This window comes from Archocentrus centrarchus, chromosome 24 (genome assembly GCF_007364275.1).
Source record: "Archocentrus centrarchus isolate MPI-CPG fArcCen1 chromosome 24, fArcCen1, whole genome shotgun sequence".
NCBI lineage: Eukaryota > Metazoa > Chordata > Actinopteri > Cichliformes > Cichlidae > Archocentrus > Archocentrus centrarchus.
Genome location: NC_044369.1, coordinates 15428670 through 15454901, shown reverse-complemented (window position 1 = coordinate 15454901; position 26232 = coordinate 15428670). Strand labels below are relative to the sequence as shown.

The following is a 26232-nucleotide window of genomic DNA, read 5'->3' as shown; positions in this document are numbered from 1 at the left end:
AAGTTACACCTGAAGGGAGATGTAAAACATTTTAAACGAGCTGCCGTGCTTATATCACAATAAAACAGTTATTGTTTTCAAGCCAGTCTGAAGGCAACATACTGTAACCGACACCTTACAAACACAGACAGGTAAGCAGAAATGAGAGAGCTGCCGCTGATCGTTACTAATCCGATTATATGACCTGAGAGGACACGACATGATCAGCTGAGAAAGAAAAGGGACGAGGCCAGACAAGCCGCTCTATACTTGCTTCCTTACTTCTAGAAAATGCCTCTCTTTATAAACCGAGACCAAATATTTGCACATCAGGTACACCTGCTGGAGCACAAATTAAGGGTGAGTCACTGAATTTATTAGGTTTTTAAAATTTTACAGGTTACTTAACATGAGCTGCACAAACTGCATGCAAAATCCATTAGGACACCAATTTTCTGTGTTTCAGAGTAAAGAGGAGAGAATACTTGAACTGGAGACAGAGAATGCCCTTCTTCATTTAAGATTTGCAGAGGTGAGAAGATCATCTTTGCCTAAAGCGGAATTCTTGGTAATTTTTTTCTGTGTTATGGTTTTCACGGACCTCAAGAATAGCTTTTGTGTGTATGATTGGATTTGCATTTTCCTTATTTCTTCTTTTTTGAATGGTTTTTAGTGCCGGTGGGTGTTGGAGTGTGCCTGTGCTTCAGTCACTTGCCTTAAATGCATGAGGTTTATTGCCCCTTATACTTACTCTGTGTGTGGGAACATTTGAATCAATTTCCCTTTGGGTGGTTAACTGCATGTGTGTCTAAAAGGGAAGAAATCTTCTGGTGGATTTTGAAAATCAACATTTAGCCTTAAAATTAAAATAAATCAAATCTAAATCCATATGAGCTGCTGCTGAGTTAGTTGCAAACCAACCCGTCTCTTAAAAAAAATTCTGTTGCAGTGTTGTGTGTATAATGGAGCATAATCTTCCCATCAAGCTGTTCTGTTTGTTACTCATAATTTAGTAACAAATTAGAGGCAAATGACTATCACCCCCTCCACTGTACTTTGCAGATTACTTGCTCTGCCAGGCCTTTACTGCAGCCACCTTCAGTTGCTGCTTGTTTGTGGGGCTTTCTGCCTTCAGTTTTGTATTTAATAACTGAAAAGCATTCTTTGTTGGTTGGGATCAGGTGACCGAGTGACCACTGTGAAGTGCTATCTGATCAGTTTTGTAGTATTTGGCTGAATCTGAGCAGAGACTATAGCCCTGCACACTTGACAATTCATCCTGCTACTTCTATAAGCAGTCTCATCAATAAACACTAGTGACCTAGTTCCGCTGGCAGCCACACGTGCCTATGCAATAACATTGCCTCCTGGTTTCAGCCTAGTGGTAGCCTCCCTCACTTGCATTGACATCTCTTTGAGCCTTATACTTAAAAATACAAAGAAGAGGTATAAAATATAAATGTCTGAATAATTTTAATCAGATATTATGTCTGCTTCATTTGTTATGAAATAATAAGGGAACGGGCCTCACTTGCCAGACAATTACCCAATTAATTTTCACCCTCTGAAAATGGGTGACTGTGTATAAAAAACTGTATAACTGTAATTCCTAACAGTTAATGGAAAAAGCTTTGTAAAACCCCTTGAATTAAAGCTGAAAGCCTGCACTTTGCATTTTAATTATTTGCTTTATAATCCACCATGGTGGTGTGCAGAGGCAAAACTACAAAAATTGTCTTTGTCCAATAAATCACTTTTCTTTAAAGGTCACAGAGAGCAAAAGAGCTCCAGAGCCACAGGGTTGAGACCCCCAGACTGTACTACAAGATAAAATAATTACAAATAAATTTACATTTTAAGATAGTAGTAGCATATAAGTAAGTAGAGTGTGCAAATCAAAAGTAGCAAGTGTGCTATGCATTGCCCCTCTTAGGGTAAGTCTTAGGTGAGTCATGACATATTTTAATTGCAGTGGGTTGGAAAGATTTTCTTTATCTCTCCTTATTACAGCTGAGTTGAAGGAGGCTCTTACTGAAAACATTAGATCATGCAGGGGATGTGATGTGTTGTCTGTTATGTTAAGCAGCTTTTGCAACATTCTCCTTTCAATAACTGACTCTAGGGGCTCCAGTGAAGCCTCCACCACAGACCCACCCTTCTTGATCAGCTCGTTAAGCTTCGTAGTGCCTCTGGCTGTGTTACTGCAAAGAAAGCTGAACTCTAAACAGCAGACTGGTTAAAAAAAAATGTGTACACACAAGATCTAGGTTAAAAATCAAGCAAAAGTAAAATAATGCTGGAAAACCAGAAAAGAAGAATATTACATTCTGGTTTGCTTGCTTTTTTAAATTTTCAAATTAAAGGTCACTGGAAAATATGTTGTCACCAGAATCATTTCATTTCTTTTCTTTTTTCTGTGTCAGATAATATGGTGACTCACATTTGCGTGTTTGATTATTTTCAGTGTTTGGGTAGACAGCGCCATGAAGAGGAAACCAAGGCTCTGCCCCATCATCAGCTCCAGAGTGATACACAGAAGATAACTCAGTCAGCCCTCATCAAGCTCCTCTCAGGGCTTCGGGTAAAAATACATTGAGATGTGTGTTTATACAGTGCATCACAAAAGTGTGTACACCCCTCACATTTCTGCAGATATTTAAATATATCTCTTCATGGGACAACACTGACAAAATGACACTTTGACACAGTGAAAAGTAGCCTGTGTGCAGCTTATATAACAGGCTAAGGCAGAGAGAAGACAAATGCAATGATGGGCTGCAGTGGTATATAAACAGTGAGGAGTGAACAGAGGTGAGTGGATAAGTGCTTAATTAATTACAGTGGTCCAACCCAGAAGTAAAAAAAACAATGTACTTGTCTTTCAGAATCACTCTGAGACAGGATGTTTCTAATATTAGAGATATTGCATAAATGAAAGAAACAGTCATACATATTTGTTTAATGTGCACACTGCAGGACATAACCTGGTCAAAAACACCTCCAGGGTTTCCTACTGTGTTGCTGGAGGTCAAATTAATGTCATCCAGAGTAAGGGTTTGGTTAGGCACCATGTATCTAAGATTTTCAGGACCAATTATAATAACAACTTCAGTTTTGTCTGAATTTAGAAGAAGAAAATTATGGGACATCCAGGCCTTTATGTTTTTAAGACATGCCTGTTTATCTAAACTGTGTGTCATCTGGTTTCAGGTTTAGATATAGCTATGCATCATCTGCATAGCAATGAAAATGTATCCAGTGTTTTTTTGTTTTTTTTTTTAATAATACTGCTTAAGGGAAGCATGTATAATTTAAACAGTATTGGTCCTAGCACAAAACCCTGTGGAACTCCATGACTAACTTTTGTGTGTGAAGAAAACTCCCCATTGAAATGCACACATTGGAGTCTATTAGATAGATGTGTTTTAAACCGCTGCAATGCATTTCCTTTAATACAAACAGTCTATTCTTATCTTTGTATTATATTATTGTGATCAACAGTATCAAACACTGCACTGAGGTCATAAGAAGGTCATTCGTAACCTTCACTATTGCTCAAACACTCCTCAAACAGACCACTCCTCTGCAAATGATCAGTTAGCTGTTTGACAACTATTCTTTTAAGAATTTTTGAAATGAGGAAGACTGGAGATTGGTCTATAATTAGCTAAGGCAGCTGGATCAAGTACAGGATATGTGTATGTATAGTAAGGAAGCCTATATTTAAACACACCCTTCATCTGTCCTCTCTTGTGTTTGTGGCAGGCTGTGAAGCAGGACCTGAGTGAAATATTTTCAGTGTGTGTGAGCTTTGCCACTGAGTTGGAGGAGCAGAGCAAGCAGCTCCTGGAGAAAGTAGAGCAAGCCAGCTCTTGTCTGAATGGCCACAGTGAAGATGAGTTTCAGAGTAAGTATCTGAATGGAACTTCAGGTTAGCATAAATGAAGTATCTTCATCATCTCCTGGAGGTTACAGCGATTAGATTTGGTGTTTTGAATGCATTTTGGGTCAAAATGTGGGGATGTCCTTGGATCCTGGTTTGGTGTAGTGAGCTGAAGCAGTGGAGCCATTAGAGGAGCAGCATCATTAAGCATGTAGATTCTGCCTTTATGACTGAATTTAATGGATTAAAAGTTCACCTAAAATGATTTTTGAGACTGACAATCCCAGGATTCAGAAGTTTAAAATGTTAAAAATTAGTCATCATTATTTATTTATGTTCTTTTGGAAGTTGCAAGTACAAACAAAATATGCAAGAATCTGTCAAATCAGGAATCCTTTGGCATGACTGGTGATAATTGGGTTGAACACAGATGGGAAGAAAAATCCTGGTGCTGTTACACATTTTTAATATCCTGGCTGTGAAAATAATATTTTTGATTAAACATTAGCACCCAGAAGTACATGAATGCCTTTATATTTTTGTCTTAAACTGTACATTAGTGTCAGTTTTCTGAGACAGTATCCTTTAAATTAAAGTTCAGATAGTCAGTTAATTTTCTCAAGGCTTCCACAATGAAGTATTGTTTCAAATACTGTTTAATCACACAGACAAAGTTGTGGCCATTCACAGTTCATTTCATAATAACTGTCTCAGCCTGACGTGTGTGAATGCAGCCGTTTGCTGCCAGGTGTGTGTGTGTGTGTGTGTCCTGGGACTTGGCCTGAATTTAAAGATTTACAGATGACCGTTGCTCCGGAGTTGATAGTTACACAGATGGCCTTTCATTCACGTTACTTAAAATAGTTGTAGTTGCAAGTTTGAGACTGCTTACGGCTGAAGCTGAGTCATACAAATGATCCAAAGCACAGCATCAAATCTACAACACAATGACTGAAAAAAAGACTTAAGGTGTTGCAATGACCAGTCAAAGTCCAGACCTCAACCTGACTGAAATGCTGTGAATGGATCTTAAGAGAGTTGTGCATAAACAAATGCCCACAAACCTCAAATAAAACTGAACTTAAGCAAAAGAAGAGTCAGATTGCTCCACAATGATGTGAGACACTGATAAAATCAGAGATAAAACAGCTTACTTCAAGTTACTATGGCTAAAAGTGACTATAGAAACTATGGTGATTTCATGGGGTCTACTTAGTTTTTTTACACACTGCTTTTGCATTTTGGCTTAAGTTTTATTAAATAAATGACACAGTGTAATGCTGGTGTTGTATATGACTGTATATACTGCTAAAAAGAGAGTAAATATTTGTGTGAAACACTGAACCTCGGTTATGGCAGAAGAATGCTTACTGACAACACTTCGCTCCCAGATTTGCAGGCTCGTGTTGCAGCCCTGGAGCGCTCTCTGGAGGAGGAAAGGGAGAATTGCAGGGCAGAGAGGCAGAAGAGGAAAGAACTTCACAACATGCTGGTGGTAGGGAGAGAGGCTTTTCTGACAGCAGTGTTAAATCACTGAATAAAAAAGAGAGAGCTGTAATAAACCCTTTAATCTCTGATGTTTAATTTACTGCAGGAGCTCAGAGGGAACATTAGGGTTCACTGTAGGGTGCGTCCAGTTCTTCCCTTTGACCACACTGAGTCCTCCACTTCTGGATCAGGGTGGGTCAACACACAATGCAACATGAATGGACATGTTAAAAATAAGAAAAGTTGAGATAACCCAGTGTTTTCTCTATCAGGTCATCAGAGGAAGTAATCCACGCAATCAGTGATGTGAGTTTTGCCGACTCTTGCGAATGATTTTCGTTGATTGCTGCGCACCTGCTTTTGTATCCTCACTTTAACTCCTCCTCTCATTTCAGGACACAGTGATGGTGAATTGCATGAAGGCGGGGATGCTGGTGCAAAATAAAATGTTTGAGTTTGAGAGGTAAAACAAAATGTTGACATTGTAATGCAGTGGCTAGCATTTCTCAGAATTTTTTTAATTTTTTTTTTAACTGTGATGTGCACTCGTTTCAGGGTGCACGGACCGGAGGATTCCCAGGATGCTGTGTTTGAAGAAGTCAAGTCACTTCTCACATCTCTGCTGGATGGGTGAGCATGAAACAATCTGAAAAAAAAAGAACACTATAATGAGTCAAATGTTATTCAGATGAATTAATGTAACTGTCTTCATTTAATACTCTGGTGCATGGAACAAATTGAGCAGCATAATATGACTGCATGGTTTCAGCATTAATTGAATGTCGACTTCCTTCCTGCCTTTCAGCTATAATGTGTGTATCATGGCATATGGGCAAACAGGCAGTGGAAAGACTCACACCATGATGGGATCCCAGTTCCTGGACGAGCTCTCAGGGACACAGCAGGAGGCACAGCAGGGTATTATCCCTAAGGCTGCTGCTGAGCTCTTTTGGTGAGGGGGGGGAAAAAGGGCTTATTTGTATGTGTTTCTCAAAATGTCTGGCATCTAACAATAAGAAATGTTTACGACATCTGTTCAGTAGTTTGATCCATCAGAAAACATGATTTCTGTTACCATGTTATACCCAGGCTGATCTCTGAGAAGCCAGCAGAAAGTCACACAGTAGAAGTGTCAGTTTTGGAAGTGTACAACAATGAGGTGTTTGACCTGCTGGCCAGAGATGAAAGGAACGCCGCTGGCCAGCGCCGGGACGTCATCACCACTGCCTCTGGTGCCAGCCAGGTCCCCTCCCTCACATATGAGTGAGTAGAGCCAGAGCTGAGGTGCAGCAGTTCTTATGTGTGCTTTTGTATGAGTGTTCTACATACTATAAGAGCAACTACACTGCTAGTTTTGTGACCGTGGACTTTGTTTTTAGAGGCCATGGCTTTTGACAAAAGCCCCAAGACCAGTGCAATGTTAAAAGAGGGCATGTGTACTGTTGGGCCCACATGGAATTACCAGTTGTCCTCCTCTGTTTTTTTTTTCAGGCTTTATTTATTTGGTTTCTGATTACGCAGACAGGAATTCTGCTCTCGGCCACGTTTCTGGTTGTAGTGGGCAGAGGAAAGAAGCTCAGCCCACTCTATGCTATTTGCTCTGAACTAATTTACACACACAAGCTTATGAAGCTTTAAAAAGATAAGGAGCCAGAAATTCTGCTCTGAATTGAATAGTGGTGAAAATGGAGCTTAAGGAAAGCAAAAGTGAAAGACAAATGACTCCCGATGAGTGCTGATGTTGCTCCCAACTCTGAAAAGTTTTTAGCTTTAGCAACTTTATAAGGCTGTGAAACAACTTGATTTTTTTTCCATCTGCAGTTGGCAAAAATTGAATAATTTGATCCCAAGAATGCCAATAACTACTTTTTTATTTATTGGCTACATGAAATTCTGTCTAAAATGAGTGATGCTCTAATAGCAGGAGACACAGTGTGGAGGTAAAGAACATCCTAAGGTCAGCCAAAAAGCATTACTGCTTCACAGCAGTTTGCCTTCGCCAACCAAACAAACCCACATTTTCATTTTTCCCATTAATATGAGTTGTACCTCATCTAAACAGACCTTTAGGTTGTTGTTTGTGTTTGTGAGGTCATTTTTAATATGCGACATAGAGATTTGCCCCCTCCCTTATTTAGTTTTTTTTTTTTGCATATTTTTCACACTTACCTGTTTCAGATCATCAAACAATTTTTAATATTAGACAAAGTTAACATGAATAGCTACAAAATGCAGTTTTTAAATTATTATTTAATTTATTTAAAAAAAAAAAAAAAAAAAAAAGCTTTCCAAACCTGCCTGATCCCGTGTGAAAAAATTAACTGCTCCCTGAACCTAATAGCTGACTGTGTCATCCTTGGCAGCAAGAACTGCAATCAAGTGTTTGTGATAACTGGCAGTGAGTCTTTCACGTCACTGTGGAGGAATTTTGGCCCACTCTTCTTTGCAGAATTGTTTTAATTCGGCCACATTGGAGGGTTTTCTAGCATGAATGACCTATTTAAGGTCATGCCAAAACATTTAAATCTGATTTGTGTCCAGACTTTGACGAGGTCGCTCCGAAACCTTCATTTTGTTTTTGTTTTGAGCTGTTGAGCTTCAGGGCATGAACTGATGGACAGACATTCTCCTTCAGGATTTTCTGGTAGAGGCCGAATTCATGATTCATTTACAGCAAGTTGTCCTGAAGCAGCAAAGCAGCCCCAGACCATCACACTACCACCAACATGTTTGACTGTTGATCTGATGTTCTTTTTATGAAATGCTGTTAGTTTTATACCAGATGTAACGGGACTCAGACTTTCCAAAAAGTCCAATTTTTGTCTCATCAGTCCACAGAATATTTTCCCAGAAGTCTTGGGGATCATCAAGCTGTTTTTGGCAAAATTTAATGTGAGATTTGTGTTCTTTTTTGGTCAGCAGTGGTTTTCTCCTTGAACTCTCCCATGGATGTCATTTTTGCCCAGTCTCTTTCTTATTGTTGAATCATGAACTCTGACCTTAACTGAGGCAAGTGAGGCCTGCAGTTCTTTAGATGTTGTTCTGGGTTCTTTTGTGACATCCTGGGTGAGTCACTGTGCTCTTGGAGTAATTTTGGTAGACTGGCCACTTCTGGGAAGGTTTACCACTGTTCCAAGTTTTCTCCATTTGTGGATAATGACTTTCACTGTGGTTCACTGGAGTCCCAAATCGTTAGAAATGGTTTTTAACCCTTTCCAGACTGATAGATATTAGTATTATTTATTTATTTTTTAGATTGTGGCATGATGTGTTGCATTTTGAGATCTTTTAGCCTACTTCACTTTGTCAGACAGGTTCTATTTAAGTGGGTTCTTGATTCAGCAGGTCTGGCAGTAATCAAGCCTGAGTATGGTTAGTGAACTCAGCTTAAAAAAAAATGCGGTACCCTCTCACCCACACTTGGTGTCCAAAGAAGTTCTGTGTGTGTGCGCATGAATGTGTGACAGTCATATGTGTGAGTATGAATATATGATTTGTGTGTGTGTGTGTGGTGCATTTGTGTGTGTGTGTGTGTGGTGCATTTGTGTGTGTGTGTATGGTGCATGTGTGTGCGTGTGTGTGTGTGTGTGTGTGGTGCATGTGTGTGCGTGTGTGTGTGTGTGGTACGTGTGTGTGCGTGTGTGTGCGTATGTATGTGTGTGGTACATGTGTGTGTGTGTGTGTGTGTGTGTGTGTGTGCATGTGTGTGAGTGTATGGACAGCAGGGCCTGGGCCTGTGGTTCACTGAGCCTTGGCACCTGTGGGACATGGTTGCGGAGGTTGGGAGTCCCCCCTCCCTATCACTCCCTATCGCTTCCTGCTGCTTCCTGCTGGTTGCCACTGCTTCCCCTGGAGTGTCGGGTGCCCGTGGGTCCCGGGGTTCGCGGCTGGATGTCTTGGCGTGGTTCTTGGCCCGCTCCCTTGGCGGTTGTGGCCTGGGGGTGGCTCGGGCCTCTTTGGCGTGGGGGGGGCTCTGCTGGGTGTCGGGCGGTTCTCGGGCGCCTGGGGCCCTGGGGCCGCATTCGCGGCTCGTGCGGGGGATGCCGGCCCGCGGCGGGGGTTGGCTGCTCAGTGCCTCTGGCTGTCTGGACTCTTGCCGTTTGGCCGTGGGGGGGTCCGTCTGGGGTCTCCCTCCTTCCTCCTCTGGGGTGTGTGCGCAGTTGCCATCGGGATGTGTGGCCTCTCGTCTTCTGATGTCCTGGTGGGCCGTGGATAGGCCGCGTCCCCTGGGTCCTTTCCCGTTCGCCTCTGGATCACGAGGGGCAGGATTGCAGTTTCTTGCCTCCATTGGTGAGTACGTTCCATGACAGAGGCACATACACACATTACTTGCAAGCAACAGCAGGATTATGTGTGTGTTTGGGTGTATGCGTATGTGTGTGCAGGTGTAGATATGTGGATATCATTCTTTGATTATTCTTTTCTCACCTTTGTTTTGTTTTTGTTTTTCTTTCTCACTCCTTTTTGTACCCTTTCCTTTCTGCCTGTCACGCCTGGTATAAATAAATAAAATAAAATCAAAATACAAACTAAATACATGCTAACAAGAGTAGCCTATTGTAAAACTTAAAGAGCTATTCTTGGAAAAGCAAATATGTTTGGTACACCAGCGTATTCGGATCATATTCTGAGTGCGAAAACTGCCAGACATGACAGGCTAAAAAAAAAAAAAAAAAAAAAAAAATGCGGTTAATCACAGTTAATTCTTGATTTATGAAGGGATGGAAATTACTCTTTCGCACAGGGCCAGGTAGATTTGGAGAGCTTTTTTTCCCCTTAATAAATGAAATCATCATTTAAAAACTGCATTTTGTATTTGCTCGGGTTATCTTTGGGACCAGCTCACTACAGAGGTTGTCTTTGGCTATAATGCAAGAATTCATATGCTATTATGACAACATCCATCTGTCCATCAATTTTCTTAACCCATTATGGGGAGAACATACAGGCTCCACCTAGAAAGGTCCCAGGCACCCAGGAGGTTTGCACTAGGACCCTTCTTTCTTGCTTTGAGGCAGTAGTGTTAACAACCACATCACTGCACCACTCAATTATGACATTTCACACATATTAAGGTAAATACAATATATGCAGACAAAGACCTCCTCTACAGCAAGCTGGCATCTGGCAAGAGAACAGCAGGCAGCCCTCAGCTGTGCTACAGAGATGTCTCCAAGTGGGACACGAAGCCCCTGGGAATCAACAAGCAGAGTCCTGGGAAGACCTCACAGCTGATCACCCAAAGTGGAGAGGCACACTGAAGCAGCACCTCAAGTTCAGAGAGGAAACACTCCAGAAAGGAGCAGCGGACAAGCGAACCGAGATTGCCATTCCCACATTGGCCTCATCAGCCACAAACAACACTGCAAAAACAACAATAACAACAACAGAACTGCAAGGGAAATTGGAGCACCCCTGGTAGAGGCCTACCGTGAGCCAAATCACAGCAAATTTGATCTTTGACCATCAAATTGCAATCAGTTCATTTTTTGAGTCTAAGTGAGCTTTTATGCCAAGAGGAAAAGGGGCCAGCTGAAGCTAATATATTAAGAAAGTGGAACTTTGCAAAGAAGTTTGATTTGATTGCAGACGGCAGTGAAGTTAAATAAAGAGGTCTTTGCTCATCTAGAAGTGTGATGTTTTAAGAGTAAATGAAGCAAAAAAATTTTTTAACAAGCAGAACATTAAGGTCACCTTTTAAAGTCAATCATGACTTTTAGCTGTGGTTTTCTCCACATTACTTCTTCTAGTGTTCCACAATTTAATTAGCTCGATGGAGAGTGTGACTGACTTGTGCTGGGGAGGCATATAATGTGATTTTTCACTTGGTTAAATTTATAAAATGTGATGTGGTTGAAAGCAGCGCTGTGGCGAAAGTCAAAACAGTTAGACTCCACAGAGCAAAGAAGAGCTGCAAATTTGGCTGATAATATATTACAGAAATCTAAAAATATAATTCCTTTTTTTTTAAGTACTGTCCCTGTATGTTTTGCAGGCCTGTGAATAATGCCGCCGAGGTGATGCAGATTATTAGCAGCGTTCAGAAGCTCAGGGCTCACTGTCCCACCCTGGTCCACACCGACTCATCACGCTCTCACCTCATTGTCACCCTCATGGTTTCCTCCAAGAGCCCCAATGCAGTGGCCCTGGGTGAGATGCATTCCTGAGAACTCATCAAGCACCGCTGACTGACCGTTCACACGATCCTGCATTGTAACCCTTTCACTCTTCCATTCAGCCCGCAGGCTACAGAGTGCCAAGATGGACATGCGGCGCTCCACCCAGAAGGAGTGGTGGAGTCCACGTTGTCGCCGTGCCAACCTCACCACCCGCAACTCATCCGACGAACTCTCTGCAAGTCCCGCGTCCTCTCCTTGTTCGACCCCTTCCCTTTCCCCCTGCCCCTCCCCGCGGAACAGCATCTCAGAGACGCCATTCAGGACAAAGCTTCAGCTGGTGGACCTGGCTGGTAGCGAGTGTGTTGGTAGGTGCTCTGTGGTGGAGGATGATTACTTGTTTTAACCTTTATTTAACTCCAGATAGTAAAACCTAACTAATGGGTGGTCACAGAACAGATTAAGTAACCGGTCATGTAAATGTGTGCCAGGTATGTCTGGAGTTTCAGGTGCAGCTCTCTGGGAGTCATCGTGTATAAACCGCAGTCTCTCGGCTCTCTTTGATGTCCTGGGAGCTCTGGCTGAACACAGACCACACGTCCCTTACAGGAACAGCAAACTCACTCATCTGCTGCAGGATGCCATAGGTGAGTCACACCGTTTATTCTTTTTAAGCCCAGTGACTCAAGATTTCCATGTTTGCATCCTCTGGGAAAGATTAACTCAGCTCCACAATAATGTAATCCAGTGCTGGAATCCAGTGCAAGGAAAGGAAAGGAAAAAAAACGTGTCTTCAACCTTTTGCACCTCTCATTTCATCCACCAGGTGGTGATGCCAAGCTGCTAGTGATGCTCTGTGTCTCCCCCACCCAGCGCTTCATCACGGAGTCCCTGCAATCTCTTGGTTTTGGGACGCGGGCACGCCAGGTCCAAAAGGAGCCGCCCCGAAGAAAAAATAACAGCCTCAAAGTTAAGTAAGAAAGCAAAGGAAGAACTGCAGCACAGATCCTTTATGAGTCATTGCAACAGAAAGAAAGGTGAGGATGAGGGTTACAAAAAGAAGCAGATCATCCATGCTCACGATGAGGTATTTTTGTATGATAGTATTAAGAACTTCATACTAGCCTTAACCAGCGTAAGAGGATCTTCATTGCAGTTATTGGATGTTGTGTTACTTTGTGTTGGACGCTCAGATTGCAGATCATGCTTTACCCCTCCCATAATACCAGTTTCCTTAATAACTGTACAAGCATCTTTCAAGTAACATACATATTTATACATTTAAGTAGAATTAAAAGTCTGAATGTTTTCTGAAAGTGCTGATCCTTTGTAATACTGCGTGCAATGAAATTCTTGCAATGCATGTGTAGTTCATGATATACAAACTTAATAACTATGAGAATATTTTATTGGTACTTTATTAATTTTAGTCTACATTGCAGCTAAAGTATAAAAACATAGCAGCAGTAAACAGAACTGTACTGTATGTCACAAAAGCTTCTTGAGTCCTAATATATTCTCATGCTTCACCTTCTCTTTTTTTCCCAGCGTTTATGTTTATACCATATTTATGGGAATCACACGCTTTTTGGTTACATGTTAAAAATCTTTCAGAAGCTACAATAAAATAGAAAAATGTGTCAGTATTAGAAATAAACAGATGATATGCATTTTTTTTGTATTAGTCTTTTCTTGAGAAAAATGTGCTGAAAACATATAAATAAAAAACCAAACAAAAACAAATGTGTCATATACAAATATACAGGTTATGATGGGTAATTTTTCCACTAAGCTCTCACCTCTGTGTGGATAACGGGGAGGAATCCACGCACACACACAGGTAGGAAGCTGTAAAGTTATTAGTCCAGTGTGGCGTAATGCATCATTGTGATAATAAAGTACACACCCTACTGATTATTTGCAAATGCAATTTCAGGTATTTTGACTGCATTCTAATGTTGGGAAGAAAAATCACACAATTCCCTCCAAAGTGAAGCAGTTGGACATCTTCCCAGCTCGAATAGAATACCACACTGTATCTGGTAATTAAATCTCTTTTTCATCAGCTCCCCTTAGTTACACACACACACTCACACTTATTAATAAGGCCTCCTCCTACCAGCATGCTGCAAACTGCGATGTGACGTTCTTGTTTTGATTCTCTAATCCATGCAGTCCCAAAGCTGGCATATTTTGAGGCACATGTGCCACCCTGACAGGAACCCTGAAATGCCTAAAGTGGTTTTTTTTTTTTTGCTGCAGGCTTAGACGATAAAGAGTGACAGAAGAAAAAAATATATAAATATGACTGGAACAGGAGTGAGAAGATAATAAACACAGAAACTATGGGAGCATTTAGGGAGACAACAGAGGAAAGGAGAAGTGGGAATGAGACGAGAGAAATGGCAATGGGAAGTGCATGAAACTGAACTTTAACCTTCTCTCTTTTTCTGCATGTAAGGAAATCAAGGACAGTTTCTAATTGGGATGACTTTTTGTAGAGCATTCCAGATGTGGATAATTTGTGGAAATTCGTGAAAATTCTCCTTAGATAAACTCCTGGGAGGTCATCTTCACACATGGATTAAGGAAATTAGACCTCTCCAGTTAAGGAAAAATGTGTATTCCCCAACCGGTTGGTAAGTGTTTGCTGGAGGTTGCAAGTGGTCACTGTGAAATTTGCTGCTGAATTCCCAGTCATGCTCTTCAGACAGCATACTGTCGGTTCACACGATGCTATTCAGATTTTTTTTAAAAAGTTAACATGGCTCTAACTGCAATCCGCTTCATTTGGTAATCCATCCTCTTCCACTGGAGCCTATCCCAGCTGTCATGGTGTGAGAGGCAGGGTACACGCTGGACAGGTCGCCAGCCTGTCGCAAGGCCAACACAGAGAGACAGACAACCATTCACACCTATGGGCAATTTAGAATCACCAATTAACTCCACTGACTGCATGTCTTTGGACTGTGGGAGGAAGCCGGAGTACCCAGAGGAGAACATGCAAACTCCACACAGAAAGGCCTTGTTCATTTGTTACTGCTGGAGAAAAATAACTCAGTTAATGGTGTGCTTTTATTTTGAAATAAAAGTAAAATGATGGTGGAGAGCTTCAGCTGAAGTTTAGCAATCAGCCTTTTGATTTGGGTCATGTGAACTGGAAATATTTCTTTCAATCCACCTGAACTGGCAGTACCTTCTGCTCACAATATCCCAAATTAAATTTGAGTTGGCTTTTTTTTTTTTTTTTTTTTTAAATGAACAGGTATTTGTAGCTTTTTTCATTATATTAAAGAATTTAATTCATGTCATGTAATTGTAACAGCAAAATTGTGCCAGTGCCCTTAATGAAAAGGGACTGTTCAGCGTTCACTTGGATGTGATCCAGTTGCATGCGAATAAATCTGCACTTTTGCAGGTTTGAGTTTAGGGACTGCTGCTCGTATTATTATCATTTTTAATCTGTTTAGCACATTGTGAAATCCTGGCTTGTGTGCAACCAGTAATCAAATCAAGCTAACTCAGTTATCCTTTTCCAAAGAACAGGGCTCAGATCAGGCAAACTCAACAACAACAACAACAACAAACCCTGAAACATAACATTAGATTTTTATTAATTCAAGCAAACTGTTACAGTCAACAGTTACATAAGTTACATGGTATACAGTATTGATCTAATCTTTATTTTTTTTTCCTTTTTCTTTTCAAACCAGCCCCCCCCCCCCAAACATAGAAACAGCGAATTCATACAAGCGCAGGCAAGTAAGTAGTAACAGCACAATACATTCATCAACTCAACAATACGTTTTGTACGAACAATAAGGCAAATAGAAGGAAAAAAAAATTAAAAATCAAACAAACAGAAAAAGGATGGCAGACATTTTCTTTCAAATGAGCCAAAACAAGGCAGAATGTAAGCTTCTCCTCTACGCCTCAAACGGCAGTACTACGCAGAGCTGTAGTCCCAAACGAGGTAAGGCTTCCCGTTAGTGAGCAGTTACACAGTAAGGGGGGATCTGAGGGAAAAGCTGCCATCCCTGACGTTGACTGGTTTGCATCTGGTGTCAGTCAGATTCCCAAAAACTCAGGTTTCCTCTGTACACTGTATATATATATATATATTTTAAATCAGGAACACTAAGAGAGGCAGGAATTCTGATGTTTATCTACAGCATCAAATTGCTTCCAGTGTCCATTTCTGCGGCAAAGAGCGTGAGAAAATGAAGGGAGCTCAATATAAACAATGGCTTAGTGTTTTTCTTTGACATTGCCTGATGTCAACGATAGCAGACGTGGCTCCTCTGAACTCGGAGCAGGCAGAGAAGCTCAATCTCTAGGCATACATTTCCCTGGGGTAAAGGTTAAATGTAAGTGGATGGATAAGCACACATGTGACCAAAGTAGCCATATGTTTCCCCATCTTCATTTCAACCATACAACAATTATCACATGACACAGCAACACAATCTTTTGCTTGTCCTTAGTGGTAAAGTCATTCCTGATAACAAAACAAAACAAAACAAAAAAAAGGGGGGGGGGGGGGGGACCTAGCTGGTGGTCAGTGTTGGATACTACTGGCCTGTTAACACAAATGTTTCAGTTGTATTAGGTAAATAAAAGATGATTAAAATAAAGCAGCATTCACTCAATGCCATGTTCAGCCACCAGGTGGCAAAACTTTATTGGAGAACTAAAGATAGATGCAACATGCCTTCATTTGTTCTTTTCATCTTTTTTTTTTCTTTTTAAAACATCAAAGCACAGGTAAGAAACGAAAACAAGTGGCTCTTCAAAAACGTTATCTTCATGTAGAACAATAGTAAACATAAGGGATTTCATCACAAGAAATCCAGCAGAAACAAAACTGTGGTAGGTGCAGCAAAGAATGAAATAGACCAAAAAGACCCCCAAAAAACACACCTACTGTTGGAACACTAGAAAGACCGACAAAGGTGACGTGGAGATCCTCCACCGAACACAAACCACAACAAGACAAAGATATGACGAGATATAAACAAAAAAGAAACAAAAAGCATGAGAGGAAAAGTGGTCGGTAACCGTGTTTCACTTTTTGATGTTGAGGTGTGGAGTGCAGGGGTGGGGTACTGCTGGAGGGTGGGGCGCCTCCACCCTCAGAGTATTCCCTCTGTTCTCCCTCGCCACCGTCATTCCATCCAGTCTCCTTCGTCGAACTCGGACTCGTCCTCGGAGTCGGAGTATTCCACGGCGATGCGGCGTGACAGGATGGTGGCCACATCATTACCCACTCGCTCATGCTTAGCCTCTTGTTCTCGCTGCTCCTCCACTTTTCGCAGCTGTATGCCTGCAGCAGGGAAATTGAGAAAGAGGATGTTTGCAATGATCAAATATCACGGCTCCTGAAACTCCTGATAAACTAAGGTTACACAGAACAGCTGTAATGAAGCAAAATGAACCCAACTTAGCCATAGCTGAGCATTCATCTTGCTTAACACGTTAAACACAGGCATCCGATTTAATCCATCTGCATAAAGCTGGATAAATCGCTTTCTATCATACATATAGTGTTACAACATGGGGATGCTCATATTATACAAGGCCAAATAAGGTGGTATTTCTAACAAGGCTTCACACTGTTCTAAACGATCAGTTTCAGACCATTTTTTCTACTCTTGCCTCTGAATGTTGTCAGTGAGGGCAGATATCTTTAATTTGGTCATCTCAGACACACAACTCTGGCTGTGAGCACAGCAGCCCTGCTCTCCTGCTGTTCAAATCTGTTTGCAGGGGAACTCAATCAGAAGAAAGTTGGTTTAAAAGGAGGGGTAAGAGAGCTAAAATGGCTTGTTTCATACAGAAGATGAAACTGAGTGGCTGCACCAAGGTCCAAGGAATACCTAAACTGAATCATGCAAAGCTACTCTAATAAAGACATTTTGGAGCTGGAAATGAGCATAATGGGAGGTAAACAAAAGAGTGAGATCTTCAAATTTCTTTCACGGTCTTCTTTTACGGCTTTACAAAAATCCAGTTCTAATGTACGACAAGAAAAAGCAGCAAATTTTGGAGGGAGTTTTTCTTCAAGAAAGGCATCACAGAATCTTTTCAAGATGTAGAGGCTACTATGAAAATCTGGCCACAACACAATTTAAAATAACTTCTTGCACATGCATTTGCAAACATGTCACCTTTTCTGATAGCCTCCAACAGGACGCTGCGTGCATCGCTGATGGGTGGCAGATTGGCTGGATGGTGCCTCTTGGTCCCCACATCGTGGACGGTGTGGGGAGGAGGGGAGGCCATGGCTCCTGCTGAGGGGAAGGCCGGCACAGGTGGCGGCGCTGATGGACAGGGTGATGAGCTCCGTGCTCCTGGGAGGGGCAGAGGAGGTGGTGGTGGGGGAGGAGGCAGGATGCTGCTGTCTGACTGAGTCCCAGGGCCTGCAGATGGACCTTTGTCCAGGACCTGCTGGAGACGAGCCGGGGATAAGGAGGGGAGGGGAGGCGCCACAGGTGGAGGGGCTGGGTGGAGCACTCCAGGGGCTATCTGGAGGGGAGCAGGGGGAGGTGGGATGGCTGGGGGGTGCTGCTGGACTGGTAGAGGAGGAATAGGAGGAGGAGTGCCCCGCAAGCCTGTGCAGGGTAAGGGTGGAGGAGGAGGAGGCAGAGGAGGAGGCGGAGGAGGAGTGCTGGAGTTGTGCCCTGCTGTCCGGGCTGGAGACTGGGGTCTGCTGTCGGAAAAACCAGAACTGGAGCTGGAGGGGAGAAGAAACACAAATGTGGTTGACAATCTGGCCTTTTTCCACTTAGGTAGACTATCATTATAGGCCTTTTATATAAAATAAATCCTCTCAAAGCACCCACCAAAACACTTTGTGTAGACATATACTTTACTTAAATATACCTGACAGCATTAGTTACTAGTTATTTTTTAAATTAATATTTTGACCTCTAAAATGTATGATAGGCTTCAATTAAATTGTATATAGAGGTAGAGCTAATGGTTTGCAAACATGCCAAAATATTATGGTTTCATGCTTTCCTTTAGTAATGTTGACAATTAAGAGATTTGGGCTTCTGTTCGGATAATACAGACATACACTCACCGGCCACTTATGCCACGGTATACCTGTTCAACTGCTCGTTAACACAAATATATGATCAGCCGATCACATGGCGGAAACTCAGTGCATTTAGGCATGTAAATGTGACCTGCTGAAGTTCAGTCCAAGCATCAAAATAGGGAAGAACGGTAATTTAAACAACTTTGAAGTGGCACCAGATGGGCTGGTCTGAGTATTCCAGAAACTATGGATTTACTGGGATTTTCCCAAAAAACCATCTCTAGGGTTTAAAAAAAAAAAAAAAAAAAAGAGTGAGAGGGAGAGAGAGAGAGAAAATATCGAGTAGCACTTCTCAATGTGAAAATGTTGTCTTGATGTCTGAGGAGAATGGCCCAAAGGAGACTTCTTCAGGCTGATGGGAAGGCAACAGTAACTCAAATGCCACCTGTTACAACCCAAAAACATCTTTGAACACACAACACATTGAACCTTGAAGCAGATGGGCTACAGCAACAGAAGACCACACCGTGTGCCACTCCCGTCAGCTAACAGCAGTAAAGTGAGGCTACAGCTCACTCAAACTCACCAAAATTGGACACTGGAAAACTGAAAAAATGTTGCCTGGTCTGGTGAGTGTCAATTTCTGCCACACCATTCAGAGGGTAGGGTCAAAATTTGGTGGAAATAACACGAAAGCATGGATCCATCCTCCTTTGTATCAATGGTTCAGGCTACTGGTGGTGTAATGGTAAGGGGGATATTTTCTTGGCACACCCCTTGGTACCAACTAAGCATTGTTTAAATGACACAGCCAAAGTGAGTACTGTTGCTGATCATGTCAATCCTTTTATGACCACAGTGTACCCATCTATGATGGATGCTTCCAGCAGGATAACGCCCCATGTCATGAAGCCCAAATCATCAAGCTGGTTTCCTGAGCAAGACAATGAGCTCACTGTACTCAAATGGCCTCCACAGTCACCAGGGCTCGAGCAAAATCTGTGAGGCACCTTGTTGAATCTATGCTTTTCATCACAGATTAAAAAAAAAATAAATTTTTTTTAATTTTTTCAGACATTTGTGAATCTCATTTAGGACATTAGCAGGGATGTAGTTTAACAAAAAGCATTAAACAAGCAGCTCCTTCAAGTCCCAAATTGACCCATTTTGCTCCACCACCTTTTCCGACGCTCACAGTGACATCAGCTGCTTGACAACAAAACAGCAGAATAGAGCGTTCCACTTGACGGACACAATCTACCACCAGGCTTTGTATTTTCCATATTACACTTGCTATGAAGCTAATTAGCTTCACACTGCAATACGAGAACAAAGCTGCTTCTTTATTTCCACGACCTGCACCTTTAGCCTCAGCCTATCAGAACCTCATCATGTGTAATCATCAAGATTTTTGTTTTAAAAAGAGTCAGCTGGAAGAAAAAAATTTCTAAATCTGTCTCCAACAACTGCACGTGTGCCGAGTGAAAATGGAAAGCCTGACAATTGTAACAACAGTAACTCTGTCTAGTCACAAGAGGCGAATGTCAACAACTGAGTTTGTTTTGTTCAACAAAATCAAATTCTTATCTTTTCAATTAAAAATGTGCAGCGGCGCATCAGAAGCAGCTGCTGGGAGTGTGGACGTAACCGTACCTACAGTAGCTTTGTAAAACTGCAGTGCTGTCACAGACGCGTGGATAGAGTGATGAAGCCATTTCTACTTGAATGTCAGCACATTAAATTAGAGGTTAAAGATCCCTGAGCATCACACAGGATGCTGAACCTGCGTGGGTAGGTAAACCACTAACCAGGACAACACAGAGGGCAATGTGTCCACAATCAGTTTTCCTCCTATGGAGAAAACTGCTCTGCAGAGAAAAAAAAAAAGGCACAGCAAGAGACAAGACAAGAGGTAGGAAAAAAAATAAAGTGCGGAGTGCTTCCTCTCAGGACAGCTACTTAATGTGCTGCACTAAAGCAAAGTTTTCAGAGGAGGTGAAGTGAGGAAATGAGATCCTACGGAACATAATGATGAGAACTTGTAAAATGGTTAAAAAAAAAACCAAAAACAAAAAAAACAGCAAGACACCAGAATTAAAGGTCAGAAAAACTAAAAGTAAATACAAGAGCAAGAGGAGAAGACAGATGCAAGGGCAAGTGCGAATAAAAAAAAAATCAATGGGATATTTCTCTGGTGTTTCCTTAATCATTCCCTCTGATCTCTTCATCCTTAAAAAAAAAAAAAAAACAGTTTCATAAGCGGCCAATGTGTGCAGCAGAAAAACAACCTGTAATATGTTCAGTGGCCTTAACACACTACTGATCCTGCCCTTCACCAAGCCTCTTTTCTTTTTACTCAGTCTTTGTTCCACAAACTCTCAAACCATGTAGCACTCCATCACATGTTTTTCTTTTGTGGTCCATCAGCAAGAAAATCTGCAGAATCAGTAATTGAAGGCCACTCTCTATGTGATGAATGTGTATGAGGAAAGGAGATAAACAAGGCAAAGTGTGTGTGCATGTGGAATAGTAGTTATAGTTAATTCTTTAGAATTGTTATAATCTGCTTGAAGCACCTATTTCCTTTTTACATGTAGGTGAGACAGCAAACAGAGCTAGAGTAACAGAGTAAAAACTGAGGCTGTTCAGTATGATGTCTCCTGTCCCACCTGATCACAGAAGGTGGCTTAATCTCTCCCAGTGGGTGCATAGGAGGTGGTGGCGGTGGAGGGTCATGGGGTCGGGAATACATTCTGTCCCCTGTACGGCTGAGCAGCTCGTTCATCTGGGTGTAGGGCAGCGCCGCCAGGGAGAAGGGCCCGTCCAAATGCTCCATGTACAAATGAGTCCTGAGCAGAGAAACAGGTTTTATTTTCACTCATTTAATCACATCATGTTCGGTTCAGCTGGCTTTAATTTGGATTTAGTGACTCTTGTGTCATACAGTGTTGTGGGTTCTCTGCACCTAGAATTCTTACCTGCACGAAGCTGTTTATCTATCAGAACTTAAATCATGTCAAGTAAAAAGAACCTCACATATTCTTGGGCAGTAAAGATGCTTTACATAGAACAGATGCATGTTTCTCAGCCATTTTACCATGTGCTGATACTGTAGGTTAAAAAAAAAGAAGAAAAAAAAAACCCAACTTGTACTAATTTTCTATACAATGGAGTTTTTGATCCAACACACACAGCTCTAAGACCTTTAGCTGTGCAGAAACTTTGAGGTAATTCAAGAGTACTGTGCAAAGGTCTTGAGGCACCCCTGATTTCTTTAAGTGCTGTCTTTAAGGTGCATTGATTTGTTGAAACATACATGGAAAAACAGTATATAAGTCAGGTATATGCAGTATATATGTTTGTATGATTCTAATGAGTTTGAAAGTAATATTTGGTATGACCATCTTCAACACAGCCTGAACTCTCTGAGGCAGCTTTCTTGTCATTTCTTTAAGTAGTCTTTAGGAACAGTTCTCCAGGCTTCTTGAAGGACATTCAGAACTCTTCTTTGGATGTTGGCTGACTTTTGTTCCGTTCTCTGTCACGATGATAACAAACTGCTTTCAGTAATGTTGAGGTCTGGGCTCATGGGAGGCCAATCCATGACTGATACTGTTCCATTGTGTGCTTTTCTATCCAGGTTTTTTTTTACTACATGGGCAGTGTGTTTGGGATCATTGTCATGCTGAAAAATGAAGCCATTGCCAATCAGATGCTATACAGATGGTATTGCATGGTGAATCAAAATCTGACAGTACAATGTGGTGTTCATAATTCCATCAATTTTGAGAAGATCTTCAACACCAGTGGCTGAAATGCAGCCCCAACAGACCACAACAGAGCCTCCACCATGTTTTACAGATGGCTGCAGATCATTTATACAACACATCCTGACCTCCGCTGCACGTGCTGATGACTTGAACCAAAAATGTCAAATTTGGATTCATGACTCTGTAAGACCTGTTGGCACTAATTTTCTCTCCAGTTCTTGTGTAATTTGGCATACTTCAGCCTTTTTTCCCCGTTTCACTTAAGAATGGCTTCTTAACAGCCACCCTCCCACTGAGACCATTTCTGATGAGGCTTCAGGGAACAGCAGATGGACCAACTGAACAGTAAAGATGCATCTCTCAGGTCCCAGCTTTGCTGGATTCCCCTATTTCTTCACAACATGTTTTTCAGCTACTGTTCATCTGCTGTAGATTTTTTTTTTTTTTTTAGGCTTCTTCTTTTGTCCCCCACTTGTCCAGTTTCCTCAATTTTTTTTTAAAAGGGCACATTGCACACCATGCTGAGATATGGCAGGTTTTTGCTAATAGCTCTTTGTGAATCACCTTTTTCGTGCAAAAATTGTATTTTATGCCTGTCAAACCATTTTATGTTTGGCATTTTTCATAGATTCAGCTAAAGAAATGTGAACAAATGCTGTGTTTTTGTGATAGGCTGCTAGTAAAGTGCCTAAAGATACAATTTTCATTGGTTCTTTGGTTCATACTTTGAGTTAGGTGCCTTTTTTCAGCTTGAATGACTCATAGGTCAGTGTTTAAGTGGCTTAACAAACAAAAACACATTTGAAAATGGTCAGGTACAAGAACTGTACTGAAAATGAGTGAAAAAACAAGAAAAACTTTGAAAGACCTTCAGAAAGCCTGGAGAATAATTGTGCAAGACCACTTTAAAAAATTAGAAGAAAGTCTGTCTCATTGGAAGAAAAATCTAAAGAAATGAGAGGTGGCTTGTGACATTTGCACAGTATTGTATGAACTTAAAGGTCATGTGTATGTTTTCTTCTGGCCATCAGAAAGATCTGGTCACACAATATACATCAACTAAATTTAAATTCAAAATATGTAAAACAATATTAATAAAAACAAGAATAGTAAAAGACAGCTCTTTTACTAAAAGGCATGGCACTTTTGATGAAGAGTAAATGCATTCTCACAGGCCACAAAAGTCCATATTTCCATTTCCAAGAATGAATTTCTGCTACAGTAATTCTGTTGATGCTGTTGTCACGGTCTAGGTGAGTGCCCATCAGAAGACACTGTTGCTATTTGTCCACAACATCGTAAATCAAACACTGACAACCACATCTTTGGTCCGACACTGTGGGATCTATTTACTTGAAATCCATTCTCATCAATGCTTGCAGAAAAGATTTTGTGTCAGCCATCCACGATACTGACAGATCCAACAAAACCACCAATTTGCATAAAATCTTTTCTTATTAATCACATTGACTGGCAGGGAAATTACTGAACATGAGTGGCACTCCAGCTTTGAGGCACAATAAAAGCAATCACAACTGTGAAGGACCTTAATCATCCCTTTTGTGGCTGCATTTCCCCAGTGCCAGTGAAGTGTAAATTGCAAGAAGCGATTCTCTGTGGACTGGACGCAATTTATTTTTGTACATACGAGTGATTACATCCTGCTGATGAATCAGTTTTTATCAAGTTTGTTCTTTTAAATTAGATTTTTGGCTCTCAGGATGTAATATGCATGTTACTTCCACCACTTGATACCTGACTAACTAGCACCAGCAAGTCTCGCTTGACGACGCAGCCGCCTTCACTCACCTGTTGTCGTGATAACCTGCAGATCCGTTGGCCTCTCTGTGTTTGTCTTCAGGTAAATCCTGGGCGAGCTCTGCCCCTAGTGCCAGTTTCTGCCACTCCTTCTTGCGATCGTGAGGTGCTCGCGGTACCTTTTCCGGCTCGTGCGGACGGTCTATCGCCTTCAGCTTCAGTAGAGGAGGCGATGATGGTGACGGGGATGGAGGGGGAAGGAATAGTTTAAAGGAATAATGGGAAGTGGTGGATGAATCAATGAGAGGTGTTTTGGGGGTGACAACAAAGATGACAGAGAGAAAGGAAATGAGCGGGAGAGAAAATATAAGATTAGCAATGAAACATAAAACAGATGAAGAACTGTTACACACTTAAACAACAGGTAGAGCTTGAAAATTACAGTCAGATTTATTTTTATAGGAGTAGAAAGACACACACACAAATCCAAAACTTAATACATGTTCCAGAGCGTCAATTTATTTTACAGGTGCCACATAAATATCAACCTACCACACCAGTCTTAACAACATCTGTGATCTTAAACTCAAAAGCAGATTTTTAAAGGAGGAGTGCTTCACAGAAAACACTGCATCATACAAGCTTGGGAACAGGGAGTGCTCATTGACTGACCAAATCAAATCACAGTAAATATCTTTTCTAAAGCTTGAAAGTCAATAAAGAAAGAGGCAATATTTTGTGATAATCTCATGTCCATCATCAAACAGCAATCCCTGACTCCCAGACTTCAGCATGACTGATTTGCAACACAGGAAAGAAACAGCAGCAAGCTGCTGAGGTAGAATTCATTTTTTTTTTTTTAATCAAATAATCGCTGTTTTTTCACATACCTGCCCTGGAAGGTCTAAGTACCTATAGACCTGATCATACATGCGGGGGTCCTGCAACTACAAGAACAAAAACAAAAACCACAAGAGAAGCACCAGGGGTGAGGGGAGGGGGTTCAAAATAATCAACACTGCACAGGATTGAGCACAGCAGCGCTGCACACAGTCAACAGGGACAAAAACAGAGTGGGCGGTGAGAAGTAGGACAAAAGGGAAAGGGGGAAAAAAAAAAAGTGCTGTTAAACAGAAAATGACAACGTGCACAACGCTGGGGACGTCACAATGCAGGGAGGACGCAATGGCACGCACAGTCCAGCGCAACGCTCACAGACACGGTAAAAATAACAGAGCGCTGCTTCATCCCAAACAGACAGACTAAGGTAGAAAGGGAGAGATCTCACTAGAATGGGGGGAGTGAAAGAAAGTGTGTTTGTACATGTGATGCACAGCAACAGCCCACACTAGAGAATGACATGCAAAACACAGAAATGCGCGCACACACACACACGCGCGCATGCGCACACACACGCTAGCCAACTCAAAATAATGAGATAGATTATATTAAAGAAGGGCAATAAAACATAAAGGGGTTTTTCACAGTTCAGCTAAATATAAAGATATGCATGAAAACACTGTACAGTCTTTAGTCAACTTTACCACCTTAAAATATGCATTCATGTAAAAAAAATATTCAATGCTAACATAAACAACTGTAATAAAAGCAAACTTATAAACTTTTTGGACATTTTAAGGCTGAAACTGATTTAGCCTGTATTTTTGTTGATCAGCAGATCCCCCAAAATGTCTTAAGCCAACGGTGAGTTTGATGTGAGACATTATATGTCTGCTTTCTAACTTCCTACGGCACTCAGCCCGTTTGCTTTTATTAAGGACGTGCATGTAAATCTTCACAAATATATTTAGAATCACTTCAAATAAGACAATTTACAACACATGGTGATATTCAGTTTCTATGGTATCAAACAATTATTGTAATACTATATCTAACTGCAGAAATACTAAATAGAGGTGTATGTGTGTGTGTGTGTGTGTGTGTGTGTGTGTGTGTGTGTGTATTCTTTCCAGCCTGCAACACTGATATGCCATTAAAACCAATACTAATCAATTTCTTTTATGTCACACAGATCCTCAAGGCTTGCCTACCCTTCTCAGTCAATAAGTGTGTGTGTGCGCTCAGATGAAACATGTTGGGTGATACGTTGCATGTTGTGGACAGCATCTCCTCTAGTTTGGCTAAATGATACTGATTTTGTCCTTCCACTGCCGCGGCCGGACCGCTGAGAGAATA

At 41.4% G+C, this 26232-nt stretch overlaps 2 protein-coding genes across 4 annotated transcripts in view; one reads left to right on the top strand and one right to left on the bottom strand.

Moving 5' to 3' along the window:
* The first annotated feature begins 33 nt into the window (after nt 1-33).
* Nucleotides 34-13159, top strand: kif25 (kinesin family member 25). 2 transcript variants are annotated; one of them, XM_030721568.1, is made up of 15 exons: nt 34-339; nt 446-547; nt 2444-2560; nt 3745-3886; nt 5254-5357; nt 5457-5542; nt 5623-5656; nt 5746-5813; nt 5906-5980; nt 6156-6302; nt 6440-6613; nt 11346-11500; nt 11589-11834; nt 11958-12113; nt 12293-13159. In XM_030721568.1, exons 1-15 carry the CDS (start codon nt 271-273, stop codon nt 12442-12444), a joined length of 1827 nt encoding a protein of 608 aa, XP_030577428.1. In that variant the 5' UTR covers nt 34-270; the 3' UTR covers nt 12445-13159. The 2 variants fall into 2 exon arrangements, with proteins under 2 accessions (XP_030577428.1, XP_030577429.1); XM_030721569.1 differs by having other exon boundaries at nt 446-511; nt 12293-13158.
* A 1982-nt stretch (nt 13160-15141) lies between these two features.
* Nucleotides 15142-26232, bottom strand: part of wasf1 (WASP family member 1) — a 70494-nt gene continuing 59403 nt past the window's right edge. Inside the window, exons 7-11 of one of the 2 annotated variants that reach the window (XM_030721148.1) lie at nt 24927-24983; nt 24088-24251; nt 21178-21357; nt 17634-18199; nt 15142-16789 (exon numbers count right to left, since the gene is read on the bottom strand). In XM_030721148.1, coding sequence (XP_030577008.1) covers nt 16632-16789; nt 17634-18199; nt 21178-21357; nt 24088-24251; nt 24927-24983 — 1125 coding nt within the window. In that variant the 3' untranslated portion in view covers nt 15142-16631. The remainder of the gene's footprint in view (nt 16790-17633; nt 18200-21177; nt 21358-24087; nt 24252-24926; nt 24984-26232) is intronic. The other variant, XM_030721147.1, reaches the window with a different exon arrangement.